General features: G+C 34.1%; 1 protein-coding gene across 5 annotated transcripts in view; it reads left to right on the forward strand.

Moving 5' to 3' along the window:
* Positions 1-12,802, forward strand: part of ATF2 (activating transcription factor 2) — an 89,810-nt gene that overhangs the window by 27,064 nt on the left and 49,944 nt on the right. For 2 of the 5 annotated variants that reach the window (XM_080799102.1, XM_080799103.1), the window contains 3 exons: positions 1,575-1,649; positions 3,729-3,798; positions 10,326-10,422. In XM_080799102.1, the coding sequence (XP_080655228.1) occupies positions 1,618-1,649; positions 3,729-3,798; positions 10,326-10,422 (199 nt within the window). In that variant the 5' untranslated portion in view covers positions 1,575-1,617. Of the gene's footprint in view, positions 1-1,574; positions 1,650-2,494; positions 2,537-3,728; positions 3,799-10,325; positions 10,423-12,802 lie in introns of all 5 variants that reach the window. The other 3 variants (XM_080799104.1, XM_080799105.1, XM_080799101.1) reach the window with 2 other exon arrangements.

Genomic DNA, 12,802 nt, shown 5'->3' on the forward strand with positions numbered 1-12,802 from the left:
CTACCAGATACAAGTTTTGCCTGGAAACCAGGAAAAAAACTTTCTTCTTCTATCTGCTATGCCAAATCACCCATAACTCAGATACTCAGAACTGTGGCTATTTATACATTCCCCCACAGGAATTGTCCAGTTTTTCTGAGCAATACATTCTTTTTTTTTTTTTTTTTTAAGATTTTATTTATTTATTTGAGAGAGAATGAATGAGAGAGAGCGTGAGAGAGGAGAAGGTCTGAGGGAGAAGCATACTCCCCAAGGAGCTGGGAGCCTGATGCGGGACTCAATCCTGGAAGTCCGGGATCATGACCTGAGCTGAAGGCAGTCACTCAACCAACTGAGCCACCCCGGCGCCCTGAGCAATACATTCTTGATAACCACATTTATAAGCAAAATTATGAAAAATAATTTTTTTCTCTATTCATCAGTATCTTATTTGAATAAGCATATAGTTACTGTTCACCACTGGATGGAGTTTCAGTGAATGTAAGATGAGGTATTTGCAGAATTATTTATTATTACTATTTTTTCAGCAATCTACACACCTAGCGTGGGTTTAGAAGTTGTAACCCTGAGATCAAGAATCGCATGCTCTTCCAGCTGAGCCAGCCAGGCCCCCCAAGCAGAGTTTTTAAAGTGGGCCACTGACCTGGATAGTTTCAACATGTTGTACTTGTTCTTAAACTAATACCAGAGATGCATGGGTGGTGAAAGTCAGTTAAGCATCTGACTTGGTTTTGGCTCAGCTCCTGATCTCATCGGTCATGAGATCAAGCCCCGTGTCGACTCTGCACTCAGAGGGCGTCTGCTTGGATATTGATTGTCTCCATCTGCACCTTCTCTCTCTTTCTCTCTCAAGTCTTTTTTAAAAACCCTAATATCAAATAAATAAGTTATAAGACTGTGGAAGAGAGAGATGCTTACATAGATGAACTATATTATGGGACAAATAGAATTTTGATGAATTAGGCTGAGAACTTGATCATCTCTAAGACTATATTTTAAGAAGTTAAAAACTTTCCAAATAGATATTCTAAAATGCTACATCTCCTCTTTTTCATTAGACTTGCAAAGTCAGGAGTTTTACTCTTTTAATAGCTGCCTTTCAGCCACTGCCCTAAGGACTGAATTAAATGTTTTTTCTCCTTTTACCCTCTGTGATGGAGTTGGATATATACATACCTATGTTTCAAGGCATTAATATGGATATTCATATTGTAGGAGCAGTATTCTTACCTCTTATAAAGATTCTTAAGAATGACAGGATTTGGGGGTACCTGAGTGGCTCAGTCGGTTAAGCATTTGCTTTCAGCTCAGGTCATGATCCCAGGGTCCTGGGATCAAGCCCTGCATCGGGCTCCCTGCTTGTTGGGAAGCCTGCTTCTCCCTCTCCCACTGCTTGTGTTCCCTCTCTCTCTCTGTCTCTCTCTGTCAAATTTTTTTTTTTTTTTTTTAAAGTGACAGGGTTTGGGGTTGACAGTAGTCCAGAGAATAAAATTATTCAGGTGTTTTTATTTCCTGTGTTTCAAGCAGTGTTTAGAAAACTATTTTTAACAGTGTGAAACCACTTTGTTTTCTAGTATCCTTGCCATGAAAAAGAGGACGTGATAAGTTGTTCAACTTATGAAATTCAAGTTACATGTGAATTCTGCCAGGTATGTATGCAGTATTTGGTATTTTTACCAATTTTTCATATTTTAGATCATAAAAATTTTTATAGTCATTTCTTGATAAATATTTCAGTATTTCTTTTGATAATTAAAAAGAACCCCACTTATCCAGTATATTAGTTTAGCAGCTAGTCCTATTATGTCTTTTTTTTTTTTTTTTTAAGATTTTATTTATTCATTTGAGAGAGCACGAACAGGGGAAGTGGCAAAGGGAAAGGGAGAAGCAGACCTCCTGCCAAGCAAGGAGGCCTATGCAGGGCTCAGTCCTAGGACCCCAAGATCATGACCTAAAGGCACACACTTAACCGACTGATCTATCCAGGCGCCCACTATTATGTCTTTAAATTATCAAACAGAACATCAAGATGTGCCTAACTATGACAAACATAAACATACTTTAGGGTTTGATTTCTAGAGTTCCAAATAATACTAGTCCCATGGGATGTTCTATGAAAAAGCATTTTGAATTGCAAATGGATATGGCTAAAATGTCATATTCTAGGTGCTTCTGTAGTCATTTCACTTGAATATACTAAAGGCTCTGAAAATTCCTATGGAAGAAAAAGTACTCCAGCATTTCCCAAATCTGTTGGATTACATATGTTTTTTTCTATAATAGCTATTGTCATCCCTGTTGAAAATGCTTTGGGAAACATTGCTTTGAATGGTTAACAAGCTAATGTTGAAAAAGGAATAATGTTTCCAGATTTTTAATTGAGTCAAATACAAGACAAAATTTAAAACCTACAAGTTGTTGGAAAAAAATTGGGAACTTTAAGTCTACATCAGATATAGGAAAATAATCTTTACTCAAAAATTTCTTTTTACAGTTATTTTTGTTCAAATCAGGATTCAAAAAGGATTTACATTTGGTTAGTATATTTCTTTTTTTTTAAAGATTTTATTTATTTATTTGAGAGAGAGTGAGCACGTGAGTGGCAGGGATAGGCAAAGGGGAGGGAGAGCAGATGTCCCTGCTGAGCAGGGAGCCCAGTGTAGGGCTCAATCCTAGGACCCTGGAATCCTGACCTGAGCCCAAGGTAGCCCCTTAAGCAACTGAGCCACACAGGCACCCCTGGGTTAGCATATTTATTAAATCTCCTTTAATCTATAGCAGTTTCCCCCTACCTACTCTCTTTTGTTCTCCATCACATTTATTTGTTGAAGTGACCAGGTCTTTGTCCTATAGAATTTGGCTGACTGCATCCAGATAGTGTTGACAGGTTTCTCCTGTATTCCCTGTATTTCCTGTAGCAAATCTAGAGATGCTTGATTAAATTCAGGTTTGACTCCCCATACTGTCCACGCTCACGCACGCGCGCGCATATGCATATGCATGCACACCACCCCCCACCCCTGCCCAAGAACACTTTCATGCTCTCTGTTGTATCATATCAGGAGGCACATAATTTCTAATTGCCCCACTCTTAGTGATGTTAATTTAAGAATGACCTGTGAGTTCATTATCAAGTTCCTGTCACCTTTTTTCCTAATGGTTATGTGATGTGGCCTAGATCCGTTATTTCATTGGGTATTAAAGTGGTGATTTTCTATAGTTATTTCATTTTTTCTTCACCTAAACTGTTGAACAGGAAAGAATTAGCCTGATAGACCAAAGTTCCTAACCTTTTTTTTCTATAGTGTAAAATGCATGTTACATGTATTTGCCTACTCATTATAAGAAGATGGAAGGGAAATAGGGCTAAAAGATCAGTAAAAGTATTTTATTTCACATGAAAATAGAAAAGGTAGTAAGCTTATTGAAAATCATATATTATTACATTTAAAATTATTCTTTATTTAAAAATCTGTACTGTATGGGCGCCTGAGTAGCTCAGTTGGTTAATCATCTGCCTTTGTCTCAGGTCATGATCCCAGGGTCCTGGGATCAATTCCATATCTGGCTCCCTGCTCATCAGGGAATCTGCTTCTCTTTCTGCCCTTCCCACTGCTTGTGCAAGGCTCGAGTGCTCTCTCTCAAAAATAAATAAATAAAATTTTAAAAACAAATAAATAAAAATCTATACTGTAAAACACTAAGCCATTTCTTAATGTTCATTATAGGCAATACAAGGACCTGTGGAATATGAGTGATGACAAACCCTTTCTATGCACTGCCCCTGGATGTGGCCAGGTAATATATAAATTACTTTAAAGCATTTTGTATGTTCATATTTATTAAAACACTGATGAAAGTTTATGTTATCATTAAAAGGATTCTCCTACAATTTTTGTAAAATTCTGGAGTTAGAATGTAAATTACCCAGAAAAGTTTTGGTAAGAAATTTTTTCCTCAATAGTACATTTTTTAAAAACAATCTAATATGGAAAGAAAAAGTTAGAAGTCTTTAAATGGAAAGGTGGATACCTAGACAAATTCCAGGGCTTAATAGTATCTTTTACTATTTGACCGTTGACGATTTGACCGTTTACCATTTGACCATTACTGGTTGAAAATAATTGGAAATTGCTTAATTAGAAATAAAGTATACATTATCTTATTTGAAAATTATTTTACTTGCTGAACTCTTAACAATATTAACTAATATTTACCTCTGACAGTGTCACTAATGCATTAATGTTCTTAATGTACCTAAGTCTCACATCTTCAGAGCATGTATGAAAGCATTTTCAGAAAATGATCTTTCCATATTGTATCAAAAAGTAGTATTTCAGTGTTTTTAACAGACCATTAATTATTAATCTATTGCTGTTACAATAATTCTAACTTTAAAATAACATAGACACCAAGAAATGAAAGAATAAATTTAATGTGTAGCCAGATTACTGAGTACTTAAATATATAAACTGTAAATCATAAAAAAGCATTAGTGTTTCATTGGTTCTTACTTGTTTTCTTTAGTTGATGTTTTAAATTGACGTATAATTGATGTACAATAAACTGCATGTACTTACAAAGTCAGTTTCATGTTTTAATGTATATATGCCCATGAAATCATCACCATAATTAAGATAGAGAACATACCCATCACCCCAAAAGTTTTGTCATTCCCAGTTGTTACTGCTTCTGCCTTTGTAAAACACTACTCTGCCATATGTCCCTATAGATTAGTTTACATTTTCTAGAATTTTATGTAAATAGTCATACAGTATGTACCTTTTGTCTGGCATCTTTTATTCCTTATAATTAATTTGCAGTTTCCCCATATTATGTGAGCAATAGTTAATTCCTTTTTGTTGAGGAGTATTTCATTATTACACAATTGTGGACATTGGACTTATTTCCAGGTTTTACTTATTACAAATAAAGGCAGTATAATTATTTGTGTACAAGTCTTTGGTCGAATGCATGCTTTCTTTTCTCTTGGGTAAATGTGTAGAAATGAAATGGTGGGATCATATATTAGATATTTACTTTGAAGAAATTGCCAAACTGTTTTCCAAAATGAATGCTCCACTTTACATTTCCACCAAGAGTGTATAAGAGTCTTGTGCCATTTCTTTGCCTACATTTGGTGTTGTCAGTCTTCTAATTTTAGCCATTTTTCACTGTGTGTATACTGATGTATCATGTGGTTTTAATTTGCATTTCTTTGATGAGAAGACGAGCACTTGTTCATGTGCTTGTTGGTCATTTGCATTATTTTTTGTGATGTATCTTTTCAAATCTGTTGCTGTTTTTAAAAGGCAGGTTGTCTTTCTTTTAATTGCTAACTTGTAGTTCTTTATATATCCTGGATACCAGTCCATCGTCAAGTTTCTTCATCTTAATTTTCATGATAAAAGCTTTTGCTCAACCGATCTTTCTAATTTTAATGAAGTCTAATGTGTTAATTTTTTCTCTTTTTATGGCTGTTGCTTTCTGTGACTTATCTAAGAAGTCTTTGCCTACCTTTAATTCACAAAGGCATTCTCCTTTGTTCTTTCTGAAAGCTTGTTTTTTCATTTAGGCCTGTGTTTCCATCTTGAATTACTTCTTGCATATGTATATACTGGTATGAAGTAGGATTTGAAGCTCACTTTTTTTTCCCATGTGGTTTTTCAGATATTCCAGCATCATTTGTTGAAAAGACTTTTCTTTCTCCATTAATTTGCTTCAGCTCCTTTATTGAAAATCAAAGTGTGGTATAAATGCAGGTCTCTTTCTGAGCTTTCTACTCTGTTCTTTCCATCAGTCTGTCAGCTTTTATGCTAGTACCACAATGTCTTGATTACTCTAGCTTTACAATAATGCTTCCAGTCAGGTAAGGTAAGTTCACCAATTTAGTTCTTTTTGAGATTTTTCTGGATAGTCTTTTAATTTTAGTCATTATTTGTGAGGGTATAGTGGTATCTCATTATGATCTTAATTTTCATGATATATCTAAAGATGTTGAACCAGGGTAAAGATAGGAAGTTAACCAGGGTTGGTGCTACTTAGATAGGTTTATCAGGGAATGCCCTCTGATAAGATGACATTTGAATTAAGACATGAAAATGTAGGAGCAGACCTCTGGAGGAAGTTTTTCAAACTGAAGGAACAACAAATACAAAGTTTCGAAGGAGGGGATGGGTTTGTGTGTGTTTAGAAACAGAAGGACGACTATTGCCCCTAGAGCGTGTAGTGACCACAAGGATAAGAGTAAAAGATTCTGTCAGGCAGAATAAGAGTCCATATCCAAGAGGGCTTTGTAGACTGTGATAAAGTGTTTGGGCTTTATTCACAGAGCAATGAAAAGCCCTTACTGAGCTAAGAGTGGAAACAGGGAGTAGAGACTGACATCAGGTGAGAGATAATGGTGGCTTTGTCTAGGTGCTAATAGTGGGCAATATAGAGAAATTGACTGATTTGACATGCATTTTGGAGCTATATTAGATACTCATTTTTTTCTATAAATTTAAGAGAGCTAAAAAAAAACTATATTTCCCAGAGTTTTTTGTGAATAGTGTTTCTTAGGAAATCGACAGTTCAAAAAAAAAAAATTGATTTTAGAGGGGCACCGGGGTGGCTCAGTGGGTTAAGCCTCTGCCTTTGGCTCAGGTCATGGTCTCAGGGTCCTGGGATCAAGCCCCGCACCAGGCTCTCTGCTCAGCGGGAAGCCTGCTTCCTCCTCTCTCTCTGCCTGCCTCTCTGCTTACTTGTAATCGCTCTCTCTGTCAAATAAATAAAATCTTAAAAAAAAAAAAAAAGAATTGATTTTAGAAGCACCAGTTTGGTGGCGGTATTTTTTGTCATAAGTATTGCTATCATTCCAAATTTGAATTTTACCTTTAATGCACTTAAATTTAAATTTCCTAATTTTAAACTTAAATTCCAAATTTTAAATTTTAATTTCCAAATTTTAAATTTTTTAAAACATGTTTTGTTAGTGTTATTTTGGAGAGAGACCTATAAAATTAGTGCAAAGAATTTTAACTGTTTCTTCTTGCTATTAAAAGTTTTTATATGCCTCAGTCACTAGTAGGTATTTCACAGAACCTGTTCTATTGCATTGTTTTAAAGTAATGTTCCATTGAATTTGATAAAAGAGACAAAGTGAGATAATTTAGTGAAAGATTAATTTAACATTGTAATGCTATTTTATTTGTTAATATCTTTGCTTTTGGTGATGCTTTCATTGAAAATTATTTCTTAGGTAGAATGTTTATGCATTATAAGCTGCTTTACAAAGGAGTTAAAGATTCATTTTATTTAGGTGAAGTTTCACTGGAGGTGTGTAAATGTGTGTGTGTGTGTGTGTGTAGCTTCCTGATGTTGAACAGATTCCTTTAAACTAGTAAAAGAAGCAGTAAAATGAGCTGCTGGCCTTACAGCTTTACAACTTAGTTGTACCTATTTATTTTGTTAAATAGGAAAAAAATTTGTATCATGGATGTGAATGCATGTATTAAATGCAGAATGACTGACTTCTTAGGAAGTTAGTTCTGGTGAGTGTTCAAGCCCTAAAAACAGACTTCTCAGATATCAGAGCTTAAATTCATTATAAAATTTAAGCTCCCTTCCATCTGTCAGGTTACCCTTCCTTTTTAACTTTATAAGAGGGATGGTTATCCATCCTACCTTTCTTGACTGCCTTTCCTATTGTTTATTCAGCTGTATGCTCAAAGTCTTGTTGTTTAACAAAATACTTTGTATTTTGCATTGGAGTTGTGCTGTAAATTGCCTGGAAGAAAGAAATTATGAAATATTTAATATATTATTACTAGTAGCAGCATTATAATTTTTCTACAAAAATTATTTTTAAAGGGAACCTTTAATTTGACTCAGAAAGCAATTCACATAGATTCTGCAAAAATTTTTATCTTAACATGTAGTAGTAGCTATCTTATAAGCATTTGTTGAAAAAATTTATTTCATTCATATGTGTGTGTATATATATGTATATGTGTATCTTTTCCTCATGGCTGCCTTTGGACATGATGGCCTTTGACTTTTTTTTTAAGTTCCTTGTTAGAGGTAAATCAATTATTTCAGGTGATAACTAAGGTTAAACTCCTCTTATCAAGTTCCAGTTTCAGTGTATTTTATCCATGTACATCAATAATATCATATGATCAAAAATCTCTTAATAGCATTTTGGTAAATTTGATCTATAGATCATGTATGAAACTTTGTGAATTCATATTTCTTGCATTCCCCTTTTAATATTCACATGATCCTGAATTTTTTTTTTTAGGGCCCTTTTAGCTGTACCTTTTCACTCAGAATCAATCTTAGTGCCATTTTCATGTTTTGTACAATTCTATATGTGATTGCTCTTTGATTTAGATATTTGTGGTCAAACCAGTCCAAGCAGAGAACAGTTGTAGAATAAATTCCTAGGAGATAACTTTCCAGGTTCTTATCTATTAATTAGACCTCTGAAAAAATGTGTTTATTCACAAGTGTTTAATTATTACCTTCATGGAGAAAATGCATTATTAGGTTCTTTTTTTTTTTTTAAAGATTTTATTTATTTATTTGACAGATCACAAGTAGGCAGGTGGGGACGGGGGTCGGGGGGTGGGGGAGTGGGAAGCAGGCTCCCTGCTGGGCTCCATCCCAGGACCCTGGGATCATGACCCGAGCCGAAGGCAGAGGCTTTAACTCACTGAGCCACCCAGGCGCCCCCATTATTAGGTTCTTTGGACATAAAGTGAATCTTGATTTAAGATACTTTTAGTGTGGAATGTAATACATGTATATTTAAAACTCTAATGGAGAATAATGAAATGATGCCTACATTATTCTATAAACTCTACACATATATTCATTCTCTAAGAGCTGTTATTTAACAGTCTATTTTTAAAAGACAACTACTTCTTCCTACAAATTGGGGAAGGATTCTTATAATGATAAAACAAAGGAAGATAGTACTTGGGTGGGAAAGAGCTGGATTATTTTAAGATGAACTGCTTTGTTATCATATTGGTTGTTCTTTCTTTGCTGGCTTATAAGCAGCATTTTTTTTTAATTTGGTAACTAAAGAACCTGATTTACTTAATTTGTCAAGGAGTAATATTTCCAAAAGAGAAGGAATCTGTTTGGTGTTTTTTAAAATATTATATATTTTGGGGCGCCTGGGTGGCTCAGTGGTTTAAAGCCTCTGCCTTCAGCTCAGGTCATGATCTCAGGGTCCTGGGATCGAGCCCCACATTGGGCTCTCTGCTCAGCAGGGAGCCTACTTCCCCCTCTCTCTCTGCCTGCTTCTCTGTCTACTTGTGATCTCTCTCTCTCCCTGTCAAATAAATAAATAAAAAAAAAAAAAAAAAAAATATTATATATTTTAAAGTGCACACACAAGCTGGGAGAGGGTTGGGAGAGAGAGAGAATCTCAAGTGGACTCCTCGCTGAGCATGAGCCCTGTGCCCCCCGACAACGACACTGGGCTCAGTCTCACGACCCTGAGATGATGACCTGAGCTGAAATCAAGAGTCAGATGCTTAACTGACTGAGCCACCCAGGCACCCTAGGCATCCCATTTTGATAGTTTAGGGGAACCAAGTTCAAATATATGTAATTTTAACATCCCCATTTATAAGGATATAGGGTAGAGAATTTATGTTTCTTAATTTGGCATTTTGTAATTATTGCTCTGAAATAAAATGTAAGTGCTCCTTATTTTCAGTTATAATTGTTGCTTGATAAGGAGCATCTTCATAAAGGTTGATATGAGACATTTTAAAATGAACTGCTTTGTTATTGGTTGCTATTTCTTTACTGGATTATAAAAAAAGCATTCTTTTTTAATGTGGTAACATAAAGAACCTGATTTACTACTTAATTTGTCAAGAGTAATATTTTTATAAGAGAATTCTTGTTTTAAAAGTGGTAAGTAATCTGAAGTCTGTGTAAAACAGTACTTCCTTCAAAAGTTACTGAACCATGGAATACATATTTCTACTATAATACGGCAAAAAAAAAAAAATCAGTAGTGGTCTATTTTTAGTGTCCAAATGAAATTTATATGAAGTTTCTTTGCCTCAGGTTTTATTTTTAAACGCTCTCAAATGATTGATGTGACTTAATACATCAGTATTGCTTATTCTTGGGTAATGGGTTTTCTATGAGTATTTGAAGTCTTATATGTTTATCTATACTAACAATAGATTCTTTTATAGTTAACAAACTATTTCATTGTTAATGGTGGTTTTACATGTTGTGGAAATGAATTTCCTTATCATTTTACTTATTTGATCAAATTGAAAATCTTAACTATATTTTAAAACTTTTTGCCACAGCGTTTTACCAACGAGGATCATTTGGCTGTCCATAAACATAAACATGAGATGACACTGAAATTTGGTCCAGCACGTAATGACAGTGTCATTGTGGCTGGTTAGTATATGCTTTTATTAATAGCTTATATACATATTTCACCTGGAATGTGCACAATTTTTGTGTATTCTCTGTAAATAATAGTCTGGTGATACTCCAATTATTTCATTTACAGTAAATGTTGGCAACATGTATTTTACCCATTACATTTCCATGTTTCCTTCTGACCATTCATTTCACTTTTCCGTGTGGTTTTCCAATGTAGATTTCAATGTATTGTGGAAATTAATTAGAACCCCAGGAGCATTTATCACATCTCCAAAGTTTATATTTAATTGATAATTGAACTAATGTGATGTTTAGTCGATGTTTCTTTTAGCTTTTTACAACCTGGTCTGAAATGCTGTGGGAAGGTAGGAAATGATCAAGCTCCTCCTGTTGGAGAAAGATCGGTTAGCAGACTTGTTCACTCGAATTTTGTTTATATTTCTTTTGGGACTAAAACATCTGTGTTAGTAAAAATACTCTCAAGGGACCTAAATTCAGTCAGTGCCTCTTTTGTGTGTTTTGATCCTGTGAAGATACAGTATCACATAAGCAGATGATTATCTTTCACAGTATGTGAAGAGAAAATTCATGCATTGTTTTAATTATCCTTTCATGCTGTATTAGCTGCCCCTTTTTCGGTATTTAAATATATATGTACACACATTTATGTATATGGACACACACATAATATGCATAGTTCTACTGCATTTTGTATATTTTAAAACAGTTTTATATAAAATGTAATATATTTATATAAATTTCAGACCCCTTTGTATCATAACCACAGAGTCACATAAGTATTCAAAATCAACCGTAAATTATTCTTTCATCTTTTGAAGTTTGGGTTATACTATTTATCTGGAATTAATCCTGAAATCTGAATATTATTAGTATTTTGAAATGATTACCCAACATAAAGGTTGAATTATCATATGCAAGGCTTTGCAGAGATAATGAAGCAGATGGTTTTTCCTGTACTTTCAGTATCATGATTTTTATAATGAAAAAGTTTGAGTTAACAAAGTTGGTAATTTTTCAAAAACTATTTAGGAAAAATTAAAGAGCATGTTGAGCATTCTTTAGTTCCATAAGTAAAAGGAAGCAGAGAAGAGTGAGTTATGCACTTCTTTAGAATATTGTACATCAGATATTAGGAGCTGGAACCCAAAAAAGTAGTCAAACAAAATAACAACAGTCTAGGCAGTTCACCCTCCTAGGCATGAAAGGTCTTTGCTTGTCTGAAATTTATTGCACTAGACAAGTATCTGTAACTTTTCAACTCAAAAATCTTTTGAGATTGGTTTCTAGAAATTTCCTATTGGTTTACTTTTATTACAGTAGAAGAGTAGAACACATTTAAACACAGCACTTGACCATTTTTTTAACTAACATGTTGAAATTAGTAGTTTAGCATTACTGTGTAAGTGTAATGCATGATGTGTGTGGTATATATTTGATGATCAATATCCATAAGCCACTGCATGTTTAAACAGTTGTGCCTGTGTTGACTTTTCTTTTCTCACACCTAATCATTCCAGTAGTCACTCATAACAGTGGTTTATGCGTATATTTTATTTCTAAGACTTTTCTCTTCCTTTACCACACATTAGGAGCCTTTTGTTGAGCTGAGATAGACGAACCCTTTGGCTGTGAACAGAGGAGACAAATTTCTATTCAGTTTACTAATTCACCTATAAAGGACTTAAGCTGATATGTGTACTCTGAGCCCTTGCTGTAATACAATTTCAGAAGTCTTTTTAGGGTTAGTGGATATGTATGTTGTAGACTAATAGGTAAAGTGATGCCTTTAGTAATTTAGATAATACTCGTAGTGTTTGAGATAGGCTTACATTGTATCTAATATGTATGACATGTAGGTCATTATAGTGTTAAATATATTTATATGTAGTAAGTATGTTACATTCTAGGTACATGTGGGGCAAAGATGAAATAATACTAATTACTGCCAATTCTGGGGATATAATATGTAACAAATATATGAATTTTAATTTTATATAAAATCTTAAATTAGGAGTCATCTTTATACTTCTATTTAGCTTAGACTAGATCCTGATAAAACCTGTAACTTGATGCCCTGTGCCATCAGCTTTCATCAGTACAAATAAATAGCCTGGAAAATAATAAGACAAATAGACAAAATCCATATAAAAATACTATTTTTTGTTCGACATGGACCCTAACTAGTATTTATTCCATAACCAGTACATGTGTTAATGTATATAACGTGAGTACCTATTCAAGTATAGTTAAAATATTTTACATTGTGAGAAAGTATAATTGACTATTCCTCTATTGCCTAGAAATTAAAGTAGAACATTCCCTAAATATGTAACTCTTATATAGCCTATAGTTCAAAGCTTGAAAAATCCAT

The sequence above is a fragment of the Martes martes genome (assembly GCF_963455335.1).
Source record: "Martes martes genome assembly, chromosome: 3".
Taxonomy (NCBI): Eukaryota; Metazoa; Chordata; class Mammalia; order Carnivora; family Mustelidae; genus Martes; species Martes martes.